Raw genomic sequence first — 23,360 nt, 5'->3', positions numbered from 1 at the left:
CCCCAACCTGCAGCATGGAAGCAACAGGCTCCAACTCTTTGCTTTTGCTCTTCAGGAGCCGAGGTGAGCCCCGGAGCCAGTCCTGCCGCCCATCCAGCCCAGGCTGCTCCTTCACGGGCTCCGTCCCGTGCCCCGCTGCTGGTGTTGGGCCTCGAGTAACCTCAAAGCTCTCCCATCAATTGCACACACGCAGAGCCCACAATAAACGTGCCGCTTTCACGAGTTTCATGGCAGTTCAGCTTGCCTCTGCTTCCTGCGAGGCTGGCTCTTACCTGCTGTAAATGAGCAACGCTTCATCTACGTCCTGTCCCGGGGACGGTTTTACACCAACGAGCTGCCGGCCCTGGGAGCACAGCTGGTAACGAATTTCCTCCCTTTGCAGACATTTGCCATCCAGGCCTGAGTCATCCCAAAAGCTGGCTCCGTGCGATTTCATACCGAAGTGGCCAGCGGCACCGCCGCCCCAGCCCTGCGCTGCGGGGCGATGAGCACGGGCGGCCTGCAAACTCGGCAGCCTCGCGGCTCTCCTCCCATTCATTTCAGGGATTTCCCCATTGGGAATACGTGGCTAGCAAGAAAACTGGAACTAAAGGGCTTCCAATAAACTTTTAAATTTGATTTTTACCAAGCGGGTCCCTTCGTCCATCGTCACCCCTGTCCTCCAAGGAGAACGCCCTGACGAGGGCTGCACGGGCTCCCCCGGCTCCCCCCTGCAGAAGGGACGAGCCGAGCGAGGTCTCCAGCCCACCCCGTCCTGCCCCTCTCTCGCGTCCAGGGCAGGTCAGGCACAGACTGGTGTCGGTCACGCCAGAACGGAGAGAGCCCCGGTGCACCGCATCCTCTCTCCAGGGTATTTATTCCTCCAGTTTGGGTGCTTCTGCTTCCCTGCAGCTTGTGAGATTTGACCTCCCACCTGGAGCGACACCGGGCTCCTGCCGTCAGTGAAATCCTGGCTGTGCACAGGAATTGAAGAAAATCAGTGTAATTGTTCCTGGTAGAATCCCACCAGACAAAAGCACGAAGGCGTCAGGGCATTCACTCTCCGCTGGATGCATCTCTCAGCCTGCACTTGCACATACATATATTTTTGCTTCCCTCGATGCAGACGCATACACATAAATATTCTCTCTCATGCATATTCACATCTCTCCCACACACTTTCTCTCTTTCCCCAGCTTTCACCCACACACAGTTTTACTCATTTCCCCCACCTTCTCTCCCTCTGTCTCTCGCACACAAGGAAAACCCTCCTCCTCCACTACATGGAAAAGGATTTTGCACAAAAAAAAAAAAAAAGGGAAGTCAACGCCCGCTATGATAAAAGCAAAAACCCCCAGTGGAAAAGCAGCTCCACGGCCAGCGAGGGCCAAGGAAAGCTTACACAGGTATGGAGCAGCTCCGACTCCCCTGGCAACCAGGCACAGCCGACCACTACCTCAATCTGCTGTAATTCTTGTAAGATCAGCTGCCGCCTGCCTCCCGCTCCGCTCTGGCTGCCGCAGCTGTGGGAATGAGCTGGCTGGGCCAGGCCGTGCCATCATCTCCCACGCTCACCTCCCTGCCCCCAGAGCCCGCTTTGCACGGAGCCCGGCTGGCAGGGGGAGGCAGCGCCACGGGAGTCGGGCTCGTACGCCGACTTTTGTTCAGTTTCCCAGGCCAAAGCCCCATATATTGGGTGCTACGACTTCCACACAAACATGCCAACTTCCACAGGCAATGAAAGGGTGACCCTATCATTACGGCACCGGCACGGGAGATGCTTTAGGGTTCATTCCCCGAATTTCTGCTGATTTCCTGCAGGCCCTCAGGCAAGGCGCTTCATCCCCAGCACCTCAGATGACTGTTGGCATCATCAGCGCTTTGGGACAGGGGCTGGTTATTTCTGGGTCACGGGGCGCAGCTGGGCCCCGTGCTGGGCAAACCTGCTTGGGGCTACTACTGGAGAAACAAGTAAATTTAGCAGCATTGCTCAGCTGTTTCTACAGCAAACCGCCATCCAAGTTGCTCAACTGCCTATTTTACAGTGAAAATAACACACAAAGCTTTTTTAAGTTAGTGAGCTATATTTAAGAAATAAATAAAATTGTAAGAAAATATGAATGATTGTAATAAATACAGCACTTGTCAAAATTACACAGCCATGAAAAGCGTAATATTTTTAGGCATATTACTCCAGTGTGGTTACAGGGGCTGGCACGTTACCGGAAAACTTTCTGTCCCTGAAAGAACATTTTAAACATGTAAGAGAGAAAAAGGCAGAGAGAGAGACTGTGCATGTGCGTGTGATGGCAAAGAATATCCAGTTCCTTCCCAAACAAGCCTTGAGAGGTATTTGTTTATGGGGTGGGTTTTTTGGAAATCTGATACTTCACCACAACTCATTATTTTAAAGGATGCTGCCAAGATAGAAGCGAGAGATTTGAAAAGCCTCCTCATACGCCGGCATGATGCCGCACCAGCTCTGCCAGACGGCTGCGGTTTCCACGGTTCGCAAAACGCAAGTGGACAAACAGTTTCTCCTTTCCCCTCTCACGCAGCGGGCACAACGCTGTCCGTCGGCTTTGCGTTTTCAACTGACACACGGGAAACATCGCAGAGGAAAAATGGATAAAGTAATTGCATAAAGGCCCTTCACCTGTACGTACACGCCTGCCTCTGTCTGCAAGACCAGGCCCTGGGCTTGTCCACTGCAGCCCCGCCGTCCCGCGCAGCCGCGGACAAGCACGCTGCACAGCGGCACCACTTTGCTGGAAGTTCATGAACTGCTGCTCCAAAACTCCAACCCGACCCCTCTGATTCCATCCAACAGTTGTTAGGCAGGGAAGGCAGGCGGTGAGGCTTGCTGCTTTCTGGGGATAAGGTGCAGCATTTGAACTTCTCACACATCCAGACATTTCCAAGCTTGATTTGCTTATAAAAAAAATTAATTCCTTATCTCTACTTAAAAAAAAAAAGACAAAAACATTTCCAGTAGTTACTTCTTTTTTGCGTGTGAAAAGACTTAAACATCAGAGCACATAAAAAGATTTAAGCAAGAAAAAAAACCACAATACTTTCCAATAAGTCACTTGCCTTGAAGGTTCAGGAAGTGACCGAACACTTTAAAACAAGGCTACTGAGGGGCCCTTACCACTCCTTGGACTGGGAGCTCTGGGCTTCCTGGGGGTTAACAACCCTCAGAGCCCCTCGTCTGAAATGGGAAAGTCAAACGACTCCTCTGGAAACACAGGAGGTGATTCGCCCACGGCACAGTGTAATCTGGTCACCAATTGCTGATGCAACAGAACATCTCTTTACAGAGCACATAAATACAGCTCTAAAATAAATAGCCAGAAATAAATCATCCAGTATAAGGAATTCAAGCTACCAACGTTATCTACAACTCACTGCTTTCAAGGTCATCAATACGCACAAAGAGACACCCGATCGGTGCCTCAGGGGAAGGAATCTGCCCTTGTCCCTGGTGGGGGAACGGCCAAAATCCCACAGCGGGGCTGCCAGCCGGCGCAGTCTGACAGGCGCCCGCTCCGCACCTCCCGGGAAAGGGACCCGCACACGCCGCGGTGCTGCCGGAGGGCGGGGGAAGCTCAGCGTCACCCCATGCATCCCAGAAACCTATTCACCCCAGGGTGCTAGAAGGGAGCCCGGGCCACACTCCCTGCCAGACACACCTAGGCAGAACGCCACCCGCGCCGGGGCCGGGCGTGAGAAAGAACAGCGCCTTTCCCACAGGCGCATCTGCGGGGGGGTGACCGTAACCTACGTCTGAACAGGGAGTGCTTTGGTGAAATGACCACAGGTATCATTTGCAATAGCACACTCCGTGGGGCACCGGGCAAAGCACTCGGCGTGCTCAGCAGCAGCTAATTCTAGCAGGCAGAACTTCAGCTGATGTGAATGGATTCAGCGGAGCACAGGCTCAGGCTCTCTGGATTTTGTGTGCATGTGAAAACTAATACACGGTCTCAAGCTGATGGGATTTGTTTTCTTGTAAACTAATGAAATTCAGTGGGTGATTTACCAGACACCCGTATGTCAAGATTTACTAATTTGTTTCTATAATGCATTTAAGGAAAAGTGTGTCTTCTTTCACGTAGGCATATTTGGGTGACTGTAGTTTGGACAAAGGGAGGAACATGGGACAGCCACTTGCGACATTCATATCATTCACTGGTCTCTGAAATGAAGCAGAAGTCAAGTCCGGCCGAAACGCGTCAATAATGTGTTCCCTATTATTTTGGTCAAGCAGCATAAATGTAACCTGAAAAACAGAATGAGGCAATCATGAGTTATTGACCTGAAAAACAAACCAGGAAATATCAGAGACAGAAGTGCAAAAACACGCTGCAAAAGCAGCTCTATCAATAATTAAATACAAAATACAATTAATGTTTTGCAATCTGCAAGGTCAGTTTATGTGAACAAGGGAGACTGTAACGGCTCCCAGACGAAGTATTTAAAACCTTGCCACCCGTAAAATAAAATTAAATAAAATAGAGCAGGGAATTATTTCTTGGTAGAGAACTGCACAGTCCAAAGACTTTTTTCCTCTCTCTCCTGACAACTTCAACAAACCCAAGGTCGGTTACAGTCATTACATTCATTCTGTTATTGTGGTTTGGAATCAAAAGAAACAGCTCAGTTGCCTGTACGCAAATATGTAAAAGACACAACCTAAATACCTGGGTAAAATCTCCCCATCTCATTACAACTTTTATTAACTCACTGTTCTTTAGCTTGAAACGTGAAATGTATGTAATAATTTTTTAATACAGTGAGGATTGGGAACTTTGATTTCTATTTCTTTTGGCTGCTAAATGGTAGTAAAGCTATTTATATGAAAGGCTAACAGAATTATTACCACACGAAGGCAAGTGCTAGAACAGAGACCAGAACCTTTGTGCACACTTTCACTGCTTTTCTAACCATCGTTGCCATTATCAGATTGCACTTATAAAATGAGAAAAAGTAAGACCAGGATCACATAGGACATCTGTGGCACCTTGGTAGAACTCTAACCTCACGTCCCTGACGCCTGTGCTTCAGGCAGAGATTCATAATTCCCTCATAAATTGATATTATCATAGCAAGAATCAGGAAAAAATGTGTCTCTGGCTTTAGCCCAGGTGGACACAGGTTGGGATGTATCAAACACCAGTATTCTGGTGTCTGAACATCCTACAAGGCACGGTATGGAATCTCGGTACGAGCAGCTTCCCCTGTGTGTAAATCACTCCATTCAGAGACAAATTATTACCCAAGACTACAGTAGCCATCAGAGAGAAAAATGGGAAAATGCTCCAACTTCTACTAAACTTAAAAGTCCCCTTGTGTTCACTGGGACAAGTGGTGGGTTTATGCCAGGATCGGATGTGACGAGGTTGCCCTTCTTACCTTGTGCCTGAAAGGCCATGGGAGCAGAGCATCGTAGTCTCCTCTCATGACAACAAAGAACAGGGACACGTGGGTTCCTTTTCCTGTCCCATCCCCGTTCAGATAAACCCTCAAGCAGACCTTGTAGCCATACTTCGCGGTGTAGAAAGCTGAAAATCAGAACTCTTCATTAGTAAAGCCTCCTTTGAAAAAAGAAAAAGGCACAATGAGTGTTCTGACATAGGGGAAAAAGATAGTGTATGATGTGTTTTGCTGTCACAGAGATGAGAACAGACAAATCGGTACACCCTGGAGATTATAAGCACTGAAAATCCAGTGGTTGGAATCCGTTAGTGCCTCATGCCTCGGTGAAAATGACCTGTTATTAGCCACACAAGCGTATTTTACCTAATCAAATTACTTCTCGCGTGGGAGATAACTGCTGCAGAAAGCCCGTCGGTACCATCAGGCACCCAGCTGTGGGTTAGACGAGACAGATCCAGCAGATGTCACTGCAAGTAGCTGCGGCAGAGGGCAAATTGCAAAATGAAAGCCCGGAATAGAACACAACTGTGGAAGAGCACATCACAGCTGCCCTGAATTACAGGCAGGAGAGCATGAGGTCTTCACATAAGCAGCGTCTCAGTTTAAGGAGCTATTTTAAAGGTCCACATGAGCAGAAAGAAGGACCGTTTGAGAGAAATTGGTGGGTTTTCTAAAGGACCGGGTTTTGTTAACACGCATATACATCCTGCGTTTTACCTGGTGAATACAAACTGACTGTTCTTCCAGTCACAGAGTCTTGTAACTTCCTTCCAACATCCGTTATTTTCCACAGAAAGACCCCATCGTAGGAAGCTTGCTCAGAGAAGAGAAGACTCTTGTGAAGACTGCTCAGGCCTGCATCCTTCTGCGTCAGGCACCGGTGCAACTCTGCAATCTAGAAAAAACGAATCAGTTCTCAACCCCCGTCTCCAGGCTGATGTGCTGCAGAAGCAGCAGAATTGTTCTGGAGTCCTCATGGTCTGGAGGGTCTCTTTTCATTTCTTTTTAAGTGACAGTTATGCGTCAACACGTAAGGCAAACAACTGGGTAGATGGTTGTTTGGTCCTGCAGATATAACGCTGCTTTAAGAGGATCAGTCAATTAAACAGCTCTCTTGCTTGCTCACAGTCTGATCACAGCAAATTCTGAACATTCGAAACTCTCAGGAACGTCTAGGTACCTAAACACAGACTTAGGCAGCAAGTGTTAGAGATCCCCACTTGAAAATTTATCCAAAACATCAAAAAGGATCCTGTAGATGTGTCCAGATGTGCCCAGACGCATCCACTTCACAGCCCAAATTCCTGTGCCCATCCCCGTCCATCTCTACACCACCTCGCACTGATATATGTAAATATTTGTTATCTATAGAACAAACACACAGACAATGCTTATCGTAACTATTTACCTTCAGTTCAAGGCCTCGTATTATATTTTGATCGAGTTCACTCTGTCTCCGAAAGGCTGTGATTTCCAAGTTAGAGGTCTCCACCTCTTTATTGAGCACTGCCACAATATTCTCAAACACATGCAGCTTATTTTCTAGCTCAGAAATCACTTTTTCCCTCACAAGTTGTTGCAGAACAGATTCATCTTCAGAAACAGAAGATCCAGGAAAACAGTCTACTTCCAGATCCCCATTGATTTCCAGCCCCCCAGAGATCTGCAGATCAGAGATGCTTTTTCCTGCACCATTCACGTTCAGCTCTGACTGTGGGATGGAACCATTTGCAGCTTTGGCAGCAGCGCACAAGCTTGCCTTCAGTTGCTTTATGTGCTGCAGCAGAAGCAGCATGTGGGCCCCGACTGCAGTTTTTTCATGCTCCTTTATCTTCTCTTTGCTTCCCTGTAAGAAGAAGACACTGTCAATACACTCTCCATACAACTACCATAACTGGCCTGGGGCCAAAGCAAGCAATGCTCCTTTTAGCTTCTTGGGAGAGACAGAGACACAAGAACTGCAAGGTACAGGCCCAGCTACATAGCAGCCCCTCAGGTGGCGGGGAACGCAGCAGCGGCAATGGTAAGTTTTGCAGCTGGGCGCTAGATTGGGGCAGACAAGGGCGTTCCTGGAGCCAGGGAAACCCGAGGAAGAGCAGAGCGGCCCACCAGGTCCCGGCAGCTCTTCACGGGTCAGGCTGACGCAGCCTGGGCGATGCCAGGAGCAATCACGGGAGATTTAAATAGCCCCGGGGAGCGCGAGCGACCAGGAGCACTGCCAGCATGGCGTGGCACAGCAGATCGCGCAGGAAGGGCGCTGCACCCTGCTCGTAGGTTCACAGCCCAGGGAAGGGCTCTAGGTCTGCCAAAATGGTGGGCGCTCACCTCAGAGCTAAAACCAGCCTTGCTGCAGAGGAAGCCCCGGGGATGTCTGATGCATCCACCCAGACAGAACTGATAAGGAAGGAGGCTTCAGTACCGGCGGTAGGTTGCAGCGAGTGCCCAGAGCTTTCTTCTGGTGTGAGGGCAAGTCCCTGCACCAGGTGTGCACGGGTTGATGATCTGTTGCGTCAGGTGGCCGAGTTGCAGGGAACGGTTAAAAGGCTGTGCAGTATTAGTGGAGCCCAGGCGCAGATAGAGAGGTGGTTTCAGAACCACGTTCCTGTAGCATACACCACTGAGAACGAGGCACCTGGGACCCTGGTGACCCAAAAAGCAGGGCTCTACTTCAGTCTCCACCCTCCAGCATCACTACCAACAACAGATATGAAGCTTTAACAGCTGTAGACACTCACAAGCAAGGTCTGCAAGGTGCAGCTGAACCAGCAGCATAGCGTGGATACCATGAAAGAAGAGACGAGTGCTTGTAGCGGGTGACTCTGTTAAAGGGCACTGAGGTGCCCATCTGCCGCCCTGACAGAGAGTCACGAGAGGTCTGCTCCCTTCTGGGAGCTGCGATCCGAGACGCCACCGCAAGGGTGCTACAACTTGTCAAGAACACAGATTACTATCCGCTACTACTCTTCCTGGGAAGAACCAAAGAATATTATAAAGCCTTAGGGGAGCAAGTCAAAAATATTGGCACCCAACTCGTCTTCTCCTTTATTTTACCAGTTGGAGATAATGGGCAGCCAATAACAGACGAATAATGCAAACCGACTCTTGGCTACGTGGCTGGTGCCAACACAAGGGTTTTGGCTTTTATGACAACAGGACTTTCCCCAGCAACCACAGCCTGTCAGGGAGGGATGGAATCCACCTGCCTAGAAGGGGCAAGGGAATCTCTGGCAGCAGGCTGGCCAGCTTGGTGAGGCGGGCTTTAAACTGAAGGACTCAGGGGGTGGGGGCCAAAGTGGCAATGCTAATGCCATCACATCCAACATCCAGGCCAACCAGAGCAGTGCCTTAGCTGCCTCACGAGATGACAATCAGAAGACCAACCACCTCAAGGGTGTGCATGGCTGTAGTGGATCCTTGTGCACCCCTCCAGGGAAACCTGCGTGCTCAGTTACCTCTCTGAAATGCCTGTCCGCCAACACACGCAGCGTGGGGAATAAACAGGAGCTAGAGATCTGTGTGCAGTCGCAGGGCCACGATCTGATTGCAATCACAGACATGGTGGGATAGCTCCGTGACTGGAATGCGGTCATGGATGGCTACACACTTTTTAGGAAAGACAGGCCAGCAAGGCGAGGTGGGGAAGTTGCTCTTTATGTGAGGGAGCAGCTGGAATGTATTGAGCTCTGCTGAGGGGTGGAGGAAGAACGAGTTGAGAGCTTATGGGTGAAAATTAAGAGGCAGGCCAATATGGGTGACACTGTTGTGGGCATTTGCTACAGGCCACCTGATCAGGAGGAGGAAGTCAACGAGGTTTCTACAGACGGCTGGAAGTAGCCTCACAGTCACAGGCCCTGGTTCTCATGGGGGACTCAAACCACCCCGGTATTTGCTGGAAAAGTGACACCGCGAGGCACACACAATCCAGGAGGTTCCTGCAGAGCATCGAGGATAACTCTTTGACACAGGTGGTAGAAGAGCCAACGAGGCGAGATGGACTGCTGGACCTTACACTAACAAACACAGAAGGTCTGGTTGAGGGTGTGAGGGTTGGGGGTAGCCTTGGCTGTAGTGACCATGACATGGTGGAGTTCAGGATCCTGTGTGGTAGAAGCAGGGCAACAAGTAGGATTGCAACCCTGGGCTTCAGGAGAGCTAACTCTGGCCTCTTCAAAGACCTGCTTGGGGGAATCCCATGGGTAAGGGCTCTAGAAGGTAGGGAGGTCCATGAGAGCCGGTCAATATTCAAGTACCACTTCCTCCAAGCTCAAGATCGGTGCATCCCTATGAGGAAGAAGGCAAGCAGAGGAGCTACGAGACTCGCATGGATGAGCAAAGAGCTTCTAGAAAAACTCAAATGGAAGAAGGAGGTTTACAGTATGTGGAAAAAGGGACTGGGTCACTAGGGAGGAATATAGGAACGTTGTCAGGGTATGCAGAGATGCAATGAAGGCGGCCAAGGCCCACTTGGAACTAAATCTGGCAAGGGATGTCTGGGATAACAAGAAGGTCTTCTTCAAATAAATCAGCAGTAAAAGAAAAAGTGGGGAAACTGTGGGCCTGCTGCTGAATGAGGTGGGTGCCCTGGTGACACAGGATGCAGAGAAGGCAGAGTTACTGAATGCCTTCTTTGCTTCAGTCTTTGCTGCTAAGGCTGGCCCTCAGGCATCCCAGCCCCCAGAGGTGAGACAGACAATCTGGAGAAAGGACTTCCCTTTGGTTGAGGAGGATTGGGTTAGAGATCATTTAGGTAAACAGCATCCACATAAATCCACGGGCCCCAATGGGATGCACCTGTGAGTGCTGAGGGAGCTGGCAGATATTCCTGCCAAGCCACTCTCCATCATCTTTGAAAGGTCATGGAGGACAGGAGAGGTGCCCGAGGACTGGAGGGCAGCCAATGTCACTCCAATCTTCAAACAGGGCAAGAAGGAGGACCCAGGAAACTATACGCCAGTCATCCTCACCTCCATCCCCAGAAAGGTGATGGAACAGTTCATACTGGAGGTCATCTCCAGGCATGTAGAGGAAAACAAGGTTATCAAAAGTAGTCAACATGGATTCACCAAGGGGAGATCACGCTTGACCAACCTGATAGCCTTCTATGATGGTGTGACTGGCTGGGGAGATGAAGGGAGCGCAGTGGATGTTGTTTACCTCCATTTCAGCAAGGCTTTTGACACTGTCTCCCATAGCATCCTCATAGGTAAGCTCAGGAAGTGTGGGTTAGAGGAGTGGACAGGGAGGCAGATAGAGACTGGCTGAACAGCAGAGCTCAAAGGGTCGTGATCAACGGGGCAGTGTCTGGTTGGAGGCCCATAACTAGCGGTGTTCCCCAGGGGTCTGCACTGGGTCCAGTCCTGTTCAACACGTTCATCAATGACCTGGGCAAAGGGACAGAGTGCCCCCTCAGCAAGTTCGCTGACGATACAGATCTGGTAGGAGTGGCTGATACTGCAGTGATATTGTGCTGCCATTCAGTGAGACCTGGACAGGCTGGAGAGCTGGGCTGAGGGGAACCTCATGGAATTCAACAGAAGCAAGTGCAAGGTCCTGCACCTGGGGAGGAACAACGCCATGCACCAATACAGGTTGGGGGTGACCTGCTGGAAAGGGGCTCTGCTGAGAAGGACCTGGGAGTGCTGGTGGACAGCAGGTTGATCATGAGCCCTTGTGGCCAAGAAGGATAACAGTGTCCTGGGGTGCATGAAAAGGAGTGTGGCCAGCAGGGCGAGGAAGGTTATCCTCCCCCTCTGCTCTGCCCTAGTGAGGCCGCATCTGGTGTGCTGTGCCCAGTTCTGGGCCCCCCAGCTCAAGAAAGACAGGGAACTACTGGAGAGTGTCCAGAGGAGAGCCACAAAGATTATCAGGGGCCTGGAGCATCTCCCTGATGAGGAAAGGCTGAGAGACCTGGGTCTGTTCAGCCTGGAAAAGAGAAGGCTATGGGGGGATCTCATCAATGCTTATCAATATCTGAAGGGCGGGTGTCAGGAGGATGGGGCCGGGCTCTTTTCAGTGGTGCCCAACGCCAGGCCAAGGGGCCACAGGCACAAGTTGGAACACGGCAAGTTCCACCTGAACATGAGGACAAACCCCTTCCCTGGGCGGGTGCCAGAGCAGGGGCACAGGCTGCCCAGAGAGGCTGTGGGGTCCCTTCCCTGGAGACATTCACACCCCGCCTGGACGTGGCCCTGTGCCCCTGCTCTGGGGGTGCCTGCTCAAGCTGGGGGGTGGGACAGGATGAGCTCCAGAGGTCCCTTCCAACCCCTGCCATTCTGTGATTCTGTGACTCTCAGAGGAGACAGAGAGAGAGGAACACCAACAAGGCCTCCAATGATCAGTTTAGGCTTTGTGTTCACATGTGTACACGTGCTACTCGGAAAGAAAACAATTGTCTACAATTTCTGTATTAAACAGGATGCCAGGGACAGTCCCAGCAAGATTCTCAAATAAGCCAATATTTAATACCTATACTGCAGACAAAAGATGAGACAAGGCAACAGATGCAAGCTAAAATGCAAAGAAGCCCTGCTACTGCTTTAAGAAGCGTTACCCTGAAGGGAATATCCAAACCAGGGTAGACCAGCATATCTGATAAACCAGTGGAATCATAATAAACATTTGCTTTTATATGAAGTGAACGCACATTACAGGACACACTGGCTGAACCACACCTTACACACACTGTGTAACCATGGCAGTTCCAACATTGCCTCTGCTGGTCTACTAGAAGTGGGTAGAATTTCTCTCTTTTCTTAAAGATGTATTTAAATCAAGGCCTACTACCTTGAACACAAAGGCTGGCTAGACCAAAGGCACAGTGCTAAGCTGTGCACCATTTGAGACCTTCCTGAAGGCAGCCATTTCACTCACCCTAAATGAACAGCCGACTTCAGAAAAACAACATCCATCCTTGTTGACTACGGGTGTAGAGCGGTTCTGTTGAAAATAAAGGAAAGAAAATTATCAAATACTAAATAAAAGGGATTCTTTGATTTACCTACAAACAACTAGGCCACAACCCCAGCAGCCATAAATCAGACTAATTCAAGTCAAGGCATTACCACAGCTTACAGCGTGCAACCAGCTTTACAAATTCATTGGTAAATTAATCAAGAGTGTGGTTGATTGCAAGTTTCTTGCATGCAGCCTGGCAGTTAAGTGTCCATCTAACGGACTCTATAATGATACAACATAATTTAACAAACCACAGTGATCCCCTAGTAACAACTTCTCATAAATAAGATGCCAATAAGCGAAGTGGCCCGCCACAGTGGGTTGCACCATGCATGGAGCCACTCCATCCCTCTTCCTGCTCTTAGAGAACGCACAGAAGAGCTGTCTCGTGCAGCAGGTCCTGGGAATGAATGGATCTATCGGACCAAAAGTTCTGACAGATATTCAGATTTAGTCCCCTTCACAACCAAAAGCGCATGCCTTTAAATGTGCTGCCATACACCATACGCTGCTTTTGCTCATGTGCATCTCCCTGAATACTTGAAAGGAAACAAACATTTCCCCGTTTTTGTAACATTAGGAAGATAATTTAATAAAGTTAATTGTGGGAGCAGGGAAGAGAAGGTCGTCAGCAGAGCTATGCCGGGATGTACAAGGCACCCAGGTACGCTGCCATATCTAAAGATGTTCATTTAATCTAAATGAACAAGTGATACTTTTCTGAATTGAAATAAAGCTGTATTGCATTCATTCATCTTTCACCTACCTTTTCCTTTGATGGTGTTTCTGTTTGCGCATGTTTTTGTTCCTTACATAAATTGCTTTCACATGAATGTTCCTGTCATTAAAACAAGAAGAAAAGAATTTAGTACATTATTAAAATCATTGAGCATCTTTATTTAGGAGTCTTTGAAACAAAGCTTGTGTTTGGGAATGCTATTCCCATTTCACAGAAACTGGGGGATTTGGGAGGCTTTTCTAGAACAAATTCTGTATTATGGAAGAAAAAGTTTACAATAAGTTTCTTGCTTTCCTCCTGGAAGGTGTCGATTTAAGGAAGAATAAAGGAATGAAGAGTAACTTCCCCAGGAGCACTACGAGCTCCACAACACATGGTGCAAAATCCTGTACCCCTGTCCAGAGGGAGCCTGCTCTGGGCCTCACTACGCAGCAGGCTGCTGAGTTCTCTGGTGTCTTTTTAGAGGAGATAACGTTCAGAAATTTGGGACTAAAGCAGAGCTGCTAAAAGCGGGTGCTGCTGTCCCCTGCACAATGGAGCGCAGACTCAGAGGTTTCTCAAGCTAAGCCTCTAAGCTGATTACTCTTCTTCTCAGCCTAGCAGGCACGTCCAGCGACAGACCTCCAGATGCAATACCTGTTAAGTGAAAGTACAAAGTGTGATCTTCCGCTTACGGGGCCCAAAGCTTTTGGAAACTACTTACAGATGCTTTACAAGGTCGTCCTGGGGAATTTGATACAAGATTGGCAATGTACAAGTCTTTCCCAGTTCAAACCACAGTTATGTGCATACACACACACGTATGTACACAGACATACATGTGCAATGACATGCAGGTGGATTACAGAACAGAAAGTAAATATACAGGAAACCCAAATATAGACTCGTCTTGCACTGACTTCATATAGTTTGCTTAATGTGCAGACCCTTCTTGCATCCTGCTTATTAACATTTTGAAAGCTGGAATCCAAATTTTCCATCAGGATGTGCTAATGCAAAATGCATTACCGCTAACACGAGAATTCCTGCCATTTCTGGCTCCAAGAAGGGTAAAGTAATCCTCCTGCCATTGGTTCATACAACTGTAATATGTGTATTTAACACAGCAACCATCAGCTTTCAACTCATACTGTTCAGGGAGGCTGTCTTTAGTCCTTATAAATGCTTTTGCATGCCAGTACATTTCCTATAGCAGCCTAGAAATTTTTTGATGAAGCCATTCCAGCAACCTTCAAGTCTCCCCTGCAGAGAGTCCTGAGGTTTCTCTTCTGATCCTCAGAAATACAGCCATAGGTATTTCTCACTCTCTAACTCATTTTTAATACTCTGTATCTTAGCTATTGCACAAAGTATCCCTTTATTTTCTTGCTTTCTGCTATTTGACTCCTTCAGATCACTGATTTCTTGAGGGGGAGAAGGACTGGTGGGAAGTTTCTCTAAAATATGGAAATGCAAAAGTCACAAGGCCAAAAACTGACTGGCTAAGATGGAGAGAGTGAGAGCAGTGCCCCAAACTTACTATTTGCTCCCAGAGGACTGTGGATACATGGAATACACAGAAATAACCAAAATTCTTATGTCACATAACTGCAAATTGAATAAAGCAGATCACGTAACCAGCAAAGTTCCAATTTTACAAATACTGACTAAGGCAGGCAGAGAAAAATCAACATCTCAAGGCCAACCCCCTGCTTCGTTGCCAAGGTTTCCTAACCAAAAAATTAATTAGATGATAGCTAACCGGAACGAGTAGGAGGAAAACAGCTCTTCATTTGGGAAAATTAAGCCCACTGCGCTGGATCTGCAGTACCACAGACCTCTGAAAAGAGAAAGGTGCTCAGAGAACACTCACGCAGCTCAGGTACCCTCCTCCAGCCTTCCTACCTCACTTACAGAGGGCTGAAAGGGACTAAGTGTTGCAACCACCTGGTATTTTCTGTCCCTCTGAAACATACACTGGATTTATCACTGGTAAAATGTGTCCGGGTCCAGACATTCTTCCCTCTCTCTGCAGGGGTTAATAAGATATGATGTACATGTGCAAAAGCTTCTCAAGAAGCATGTTGTAGCAAGAGAGCCTTATTCTTACCCCAGAGGGACTCTTACCCCATGTTGAGTAAATCTTACAGCTCAATTTTTGGAAAGGCATAATTCTGTGACAGTTATGACATGCAAAGCTATCCGCTACGATTTACTTCAGGGTACATTTTTGAGATACTCACAACCCTCCCGCCATGTAGGTCTTATGTCACTTTGCCCCATTCCAGGACAAAACTCCACGGTTGGAAATTATTCTCTTCAAATCATCTGGAGGGAACAGTATTTATTATGCTACACCCCAAAAAAAGTGTTGCCCCAGCAGTATTTTCTGTGCTAATAGAGCCCATGGGGTCAGAAGTTAGGTGGGGTTGGGATGAGAACGTTTTCACAGCTTTCAAATCAAAACACACATAGCAGTGTTAGCAGGCGTGGGGCATCTCTCATTCATGCTCCTGTTGCATTGCTCCAGGACTTTTTAATCACAGTGTCCTAAACAACAGATGATGCACTTCCATCCTGAGGCTAAGTGTGCCACTGAAGCTATAGCTTCGGCAATCTCTTCACGTAAGAACAGATAATTTTCTATTACTTTTGATCTGCCCCTCCACACCATTTCCTCCTTCAGCAACACAGAAGAGTTTCTATTAGCTCACTTTATGCCCTCAGACCTCTCCCACAATTTGTAACGTGCTGCATCTACAAAAATGGGTAAAAAACCAAACAAGAGCACCTTTAAGTTAAAATGAATGTATAAAGGTACTTAAAATCTGCAAGTCAGTAACACATAACGTTGCTATCATAACTTTGAGCATCGACTGAGAAAGTAATTACTTTTAAGAGAGAATGGAATAGGTTTAGTAGCATAAACTTAGATGTTTGATGATCAGCTACATTCTCGTGTAAAAAAAAAAAGTTGTTTTAAAGAAGATTTTGAGCAAGTGCTGGGGACAGACTAGTGTTATCCCATGTGTGTATATACATATACACACACACACACTGGGTATATACACATACATTTTTCAAGTCCCTGTCACAAGAGCGGGAAACATAAAAAGTATAAATTAAATATGTTTAAATAGTCACTGAGAAATTTCTGGCGGATTCAGAGTATGCTCTTCCTGGTCTGTACAAACATTGCTGCTAATTTGGAGAGTTATACCTGATCATATCTAATAGAAATACTGTCTGACAGAAGCCTGCCTTGCAAATTTGTGGGCAGTTTGTTTGAATAAGACTCCAGCCACTTTCAAGATCTCTTCCCTGCCACTGTCTGTGTTCTGCTTCTTACCTACCTCATACTGGGATACATGCTCTGAGACAGGAGCTCAAGCATGGGCTGCCCAAGCGCTGGATGAGCACAAGGATACTCCCCTCTCTGTTGTGACATTACAAGCAGACTACCAAACACAGCTCATTTTTCCCTCCAACGCATGAATGGAAAAATTAGCAAACTCAGGAAAATTAAATAGTCTCCAAGTACACCAGCATTCATGAAATCAGGATGAAAAATGTCATGATAGATTATTTAAGCCATTAATATAAAGCCCTCATATGAAACAGAGAAATGTTCTTACTGGGTATTCACTGCTGGATAAGCTCCGCTTACACTTCTGACACGTTGTCACATTATTAACACACCCATTTTCCAAATGATCTGCGAGTTTCTTTCTCATCACCATGTGTCCACAACCCGTGTGACAAGGGATTAAAGCATATTCACATAAACTCTGATGCTCCTGCAAATAAAAAGTTATAAACCAAAATGTAAACTGCAGATACACGTTTATCTATAAATAGTCTCCATTCTGCCAGCCTATATCTCTGCTTTGCATTTCTCCTAAGCTTGGGTAAAGTCCCACTCCACAATGTTACCGAGATTACTGGTGAAAAATTCACCAACTTTACTGGGGCTTTTTTGTTAATTCTTAAAAAAAAAACAAACAAACAACAACTTTTGATAAATTCAAACATAAAGTCTCCCTCGAACTGTCTGTCTCTAGAGCATTTGTTTGAAAATATCACGATCCTGGGTCCCAGCCTTTCTCCTTGTTTTAGAGGATCCCTAGCTTTTAGCCTGGGGTTTTTCAGGGTGGTTTTTTGCTTTTGGGTTTTTCTTTTTTTTGAGGGGTTTGGGGTTCTTTTTTGAGCACTGACACCATCCTGCTCTGGCTGGTAGGATGAATGTGGTCAGTCTGCTGACACCTCTGCATGGCATGAAAGAATGGACATCTGACACCTTCTGTGTAACAATTAGGACATGACTCTTACCTATATTCAAAATAACTTTAAAAAAATCTCCTTTTCACTATTTGCATCCTCTCATCTCAACAAAAAAAAATATCGGCATTACTTCTTTCATAACTACATCCATAAGGTCTACTTTCATATTCTTAAAAACACTGTATTTCTATAAAACCTATTTACTCTGACCTCTTTTACTGAAGCTTCTGTAGGCACTGTGTCACAACTGATTTCGTCTTTAAAGGGAGACGGCTGTCCCCTACAGAACAGGCTCAGAAATGCCTATTTCAATCACATGCCCAACTCTCAAATCAATTTTGTCATGTATTCATGCTGAGAGGGGCTCCAATTCTCAAAACTATGAAACTAAGCCAACTGGGTAGATTTTTCCTTAAAGAGGAATACACTCAAATAGAAAATCTGTGCAAAATTAGCAAAGGCAGCAGCAGCACCTCAGATGCTTATCAGATACACAGACATACAAGGTACACAGCAGACTCCCTGTCATAAATGCAGAAAGAGGTGCCTCTGTTCCTACACCAGGGGACCAAAATAGAGCTGCTTTAGCATCAGAATTATCTGCATTTTTTCATTATTCTAATTTGCATGGCGGATTCACAGATCTTGTCCATTTAAATATTTTACCTGGGGCATTTCACATCAGTCTAAAAAGAATGCTGAACACATTCAATCAGTAGGAGTACTTTACACGGGAGGAAATTATTTCTCTTATAAAAACATACTAACGATCCTGCCCATGACAACGTCCTGGAGACTGAAGTATTCTCGTCTGCCGAAAACTGCTTGTAGCATCCTTGCATTTAAATAATAAGTAAACTCACTGGACAAAAAATTATAGTTGATGTCAATTAATTTCACAGTCATTCACGATGTTCTGGATTTGGTCAAAGCCCTACTATAGTTATTGGCATGTTTCCAGATACTCTGTTGGTATAAATCATGATACCTTCCCTGATTCTAATGAAGCTGCATTAATTTGCGTTTGCTGAGAATCTAGGTCCATTGTCTTTCTGCCCCCATTCAACTAAGAGTGCATGTTCATTTAAATAAACTGCCTTTAAACGTACTTCAAAATTTTTCATGATACCAGACCAGCTGCATCCAAGGGTCACACAGTGTACTTTGAGTTCAGAAATCTCTTTATTAATGGCAGCATCACCAAAAGCCTGGAAAGTAAACACAGTAAGGAAAAAACCACTGGTCAGAACGTACTCCAGCATGCATTTTGACATAGCAATAAAGTGACCCTGTCAATACTTCAGACCTTGATAAATCCCTTATTTTTTTTTAATTTTACTGTACTGCCATAAGACACACTAATGTAGCAAGTTAACCTTGGTGTAGTAGAAGCCCAAATAATTGTTAAATCATTTCTTTCTTATGGTTCAAAAATAAACTATTACATGTGATATAAACTTACGGACAATATGCCTAGCCAACTACAGCTATTATTTTAAGTTTCTTTTCACAGAAGCCTGAAATACGTCACACACAATGAATGTGCTGACAGGACCCTAACTATAGGGTGCTGCCATGTGCCACTCTTAATGAATGCATTTCATTATTGGGGTCATTAACACCTCCTAAACGTGCTGCAGAGAGGACTTGAGACTGTTCTGCAGTGAGAGTACATTTCTCAGACCACGGCTGTTTCCATTTAGTATGGCACTGTGTACTGAAGAAATGTAAAACATATGTGAGTGGAGGTTTTTTGCACTACATAGATTTTTTTATTATGTAAGCCATGAAGAATTGTACAATTATTATGTAAATTATGAAACACTACACGCTTTGACTATTACGTTTTGCACAATCAAAATATATATACCCTGACACGGGAACAAGTCCTGCTAAAGTTATGGCATGTATTTAGATACTCTGTTGGTAAGTACACAACACAGAGGACCGCAGATTTCCCATGTAACATAACACCGAGCAAGGCAAGAGCTGGTGGGGGGAAGCTTTACAAATAGAGAGAGGAAAGTATTTACAAATTATGCCCACGGTTCAACAAAGTTACTGAAATTCTTCACAACGAACTAAAACAAATAAGCAAACAAAATCATCAGAATCAACCCCCTCAATGATTTTTTTAAGCTACACACAAGATGTACTTGCTCACATTTGTCATTAAATCACAGAACAGAAGCACAGCCAATGCTACAAATGGAGGCAATGAGATACATTTCTATAATCAAGGTCTCTCAGAAACTCCCTTCCTGATCTCAACCTGCAAGCAAAGTCCACCCCAGAAGAATTCTGCACGCAAATTGCAAACAAGGAATTAAAAAAATCACGTTGTTTGTACAAAAACATGGATTGCTCCATCTGCATAGATGGAAGGTTACATAATAAGCTAGAAATTGATTACAACTAGTGAAAGCATACCAGCCCCAGCCTCTAAACGTTCTAGTCTAATTTAAGAGCAAAATCAAAGAAAAGAAATTCAAGTTATCAGGCACATGGTGGCTTTTCCCCCCATGTCATAAAAGAAAAACTCAAGGAATTTCCTGACATTACAAAATAGATTGTTTAAAACATACTTAACTACAGGGACAGTCCCAGCAGGTCATGGGTTTCTTACTGTTATGTGCATTCCCTGTGCTTTTCGTTTCATACTTGTAGTTGCTAAATCATTATGGACACTACTCGGGTAAAAAAACAAGGCAGGAAATCCACATCTCTTCTTTTATCCACACAGGTCACCGCTTCACAATATTCACCCGAACCTCTGCCCTCTTATCTGGGAACCTAAGTTTGCACAGAACTTCTGCAGGGACCTGAGTCAGATGCTCATCCAGTAAATGAGATGACTCTCACTGACATAAAAGTGCTCTGGGTCAAACAGAAGGAAACAAAATATTTCTCTCTGATGTGACACATGGTAGTTGCACGTCTCCGCTCTTTCATTTTAGCTGTTTCAAAGGTGCAGGGGCTGCTGATGTTGGTCGCAGGTGGCTGCTGCGACACACGTATCTGCCCAGTCCTGTCCCACAGCTGACTGTGACACAAGCGGAGGTCCCCTCCCACAGCCCATCCAGAACCGCTGCCACACTCCTCCTCGGTGCTCTGACCCACGCGAAGAGTGTCTTACGGCCTCTAGCTACGGGAGGACTCTGGTCTACAGCTCACGTGGTCGGGAAGATCAGCTAGCAACAAGTTTAACAAACAGATCAATCCGACCAAAAGCTTTCCAGGATACATCTAGTGGTTATTTCCTCTCCAGCTAAGGTTGGCCCTCTGCAGCTGAACCAGGATCTTCAGTTGCTCTCACACAGCCAGGGAGGGGAGAGCCCCAAGTCATTCGTGCTCAGTTCTGAGCAGAGAACAACTGTCCCCTAAGCCGGTCCCATGAATGACAGCAGATGGGGGGCAAGCGGAGGCTTGGGAGGATGCCCCCACTCCTCTAACTGATTTCAGTGACAGATGCAGACGCTCGGTAACCGATACTGATGAACCGCACCATAATAAGACTTGGAGTTTATGTTGTATAGGAAGGGATTGTAAATTAAAAGCGTAACAGGGAAGGGATGGGAGTTACCACAGAAATAGATCTTGGGATAAGCTAAGGCAAATACACATCCTGATAGGGCCTCCTTTCCCTTGGGTAGGTATCTTACTTAAAATATAAACACATAAACAGATGGCATAGGAAATAAACATTAAGCAAAACCACAGCAAAGGTAAAGCAGAGATTATCAGGAATAGATCTTCATTATCCATGTTGTTTACAAACTCCGACCACTTGCTGTAAGTTGATCTACATAGGCAGATCCTCATGCCTTCGCGGTGATTGACTTCATCTGGACTCTCAACAGGCATAAGAATCTGCCCAGGCAGATCAGCTTGCAAGAGTGGGGCCCTGTTTAAAACAACCCACCCACAGATCGTGCAGAAAGTCCCAGCAGACTCAGTGAGAATCCCACAGCAGAGAAATCCCAAAGTTATGAGAGAACTGACAGCCAACATAGAATAAGAAGTTCATAAGGGTTTAGCTGTACCTATTTGTGGTTACATGATTCACAAAATTCTGTTGCTGGGCAATTTATTGCAGAATTGAGTATTTTTTCTGAGTTATTACCAAGTTCAGCATTAACTGCAGATTTATTATTTTGCAGCAGCCGCTTCCTAAACTTTGCTTTTTACCTCACTGCCAGCTGCCTACTGGCTTTTGGTTTTCCCTAACAAATTTAGACAGAATGCGTGTCTCTCGGTATTCCTGCATGTAACCAGAAAGGAGGAAAAAAGACAAGCTGGGACTGAGCCCCGTGGCCCAGTTTGTATTCAGGATATAGAATAGTCCCGTGGTCTGCCTGGAAAATCACACAACAGCCAGAGAGATCTGCACCGTTAAATTACAGATGAAACACGTGCCAGTGCATAATTTTTATCGATTATTATATTCAGCTCTAAGTTTTTCACTATTTTCTCCAGATACCCTGGCTGTCAAAATGCTTTCTGGGTAATTCAGCTGGCTAGCCTGCACTCCAGCTGTTTTCCTTAGGGATGCTCCACCTGTAAGTGTGGTAACGTGTCTGAAGGGTAGACAGAACCATGAGATTGGAAAATCCACTAGGATACTTTCTAAGGACAGTAAGTAACAGCTAAGACATATTATTACAAGTAGGAAAGTACCAGTTACTTTGAGACAATAAAAAGTTGATTATATGGAAGAGCGTGGGATTTCATGTTGCAGAACCTGACGGACGTGGAAAGTCCTAAGGCTGCCATTATACTTCTTTAAATAAAAAACTGTGGGAAATCCAAATGACTAAAGTTAAAACGTGTAACTATCAGTTGCTATCATATTTTGTATTATCTCCTCCTGAACTGTAGTCCAATGATGACTGCAGAGCAGCCCACAGAATGGGTAATGACAAATTAATGAACTGAACTGCAACTTACCCTTTCTTCTGCCAATAGGCTTCCCTCACTTAAAGTGCTGGGATCTTCCTCTTTACATTTCTGGCAAATCGCGTTTTTGTTGTTTCTGGCAAAAAGAATGAAAAATGAAATAACAGTCAGTTGGTGTACCGTAGTTTGGGAGGTCTTTGTATAGGCGCTAACACAGATAAAAACATGGGAACTGTAATTTCCCCTCAGAGTCCATAGTCCTTGTTCATTAAAGGGCCAATTCTTGGACACACTGACATCAAACAAACCCTGCTGTTCTATTCCTCAAGACTAGGCCCAGGCCCAGGCCCATAAATCTTATCTGTATTGCAGCAAAAAAAGAGCAGCCTGGATCAGAAAAAAAAAGAAGCTGGGAACCTATTTATTTTGTAAATTATACAAAAACACCATATAGGAAAGGTAACATGAAGACAGAAGTCTTTTAAAACACAGAAAATGTCCATTTTCCCAAGATAGATATAGAGACTTCAAATTACAAAGATCCAGTAGAACCCGTGCAGAACGGAGCTCTACAGAGTTAATTAACATCCTACTGCAACGTGATCTACTCTCAAAATATTAATCATAGAGTTTTACACAGGGAAAGCAAAAAATAAAACTTTTTTTTTTTGTTCATTGCTGGTGCTGTTTAGCATCCAGGCAAATAACAAACTAACACAGAAGCTCACCAGAAACGCAACCATCTGACCAGAGCATAACTGATTTCAAACTGTATAATTAGCTTGTTTGAGCCAGTTTGTGCTGTAAGGCTCTGGTGGGAAGATATAATTCTGGTTATGTTCTGCTGACATTTTTCTGAATGTATGGTTTATGTTGCTTCATTAAGGGCCTTTGTTCTAGACTCACGGTAATGTATTTGTATACGTTGGTCAAATATATTAATTTCAATACGTTTTTACATTATTATACGTTTATCTTCAAATCACAAGTGGCCAGTGCATTGACTCAGCTTTTCAGGTGCCCCGCACTGTGATCAGAGCTGGGACTGCATGAACTGGCATACACAGACCAGCTTAGCAATAACACCCAGGAA

At 45.8% G+C, this 23,360-nt stretch overlaps 1 protein-coding gene across 4 annotated transcripts in view; it reads right to left on the bottom strand.

Moving 5' to 3' along the window:
* Positions 1–2,026: 2,026 nt before the first annotated feature.
* Positions 2,027–23,360, bottom strand: part of TRAF1 (TNF receptor associated factor 1) — a 40,664-nt gene continuing 19,330 nt past the window's right edge. For 2 of the 4 annotated variants that reach the window (XM_064469171.1, XM_064469172.1), the window contains exons 6-14: positions 22,319–22,403; positions 18,481–18,579; positions 16,726–16,887; positions 13,139–13,210; positions 12,289–12,354; positions 6,827–7,264; positions 6,136–6,313; positions 5,395–5,543; positions 2,027–4,261 (exon numbers count right to left, since the gene is read on the bottom strand). In XM_064469171.1, the coding sequence (XP_064325241.1) occupies positions 4,046–4,261; positions 5,395–5,543; positions 6,136–6,313; positions 6,827–7,264; positions 12,289–12,354; positions 13,139–13,210; positions 16,726–16,887; positions 18,481–18,579; positions 22,319–22,403 (1,465 nt within the window). In that variant the 3' untranslated portion in view covers positions 2,027–4,045. Of the gene's footprint in view, positions 4,262–5,394; positions 5,544–6,135; positions 6,314–6,826; positions 7,265–12,288; positions 12,355–13,138; positions 13,211–15,333; positions 15,581–16,725; positions 16,888–18,480; positions 18,580–22,318; positions 22,404–23,360 lie in introns of those variants that run through there. The other 2 variants (XM_064469173.1, XM_064469174.1) reach the window with 2 other exon arrangements.

This window comes from Phalacrocorax carbo, chromosome 18 (assembly GCF_963921805.1).
Source record: "Phalacrocorax carbo chromosome 18, bPhaCar2.1, whole genome shotgun sequence".
Lineage (NCBI taxonomy): Eukaryota > Metazoa > Chordata > Aves > Suliformes > Phalacrocoracidae > Phalacrocorax > Phalacrocorax carbo.
This window is presented reverse-complemented; position numbering and strand designations above follow the sequence as displayed.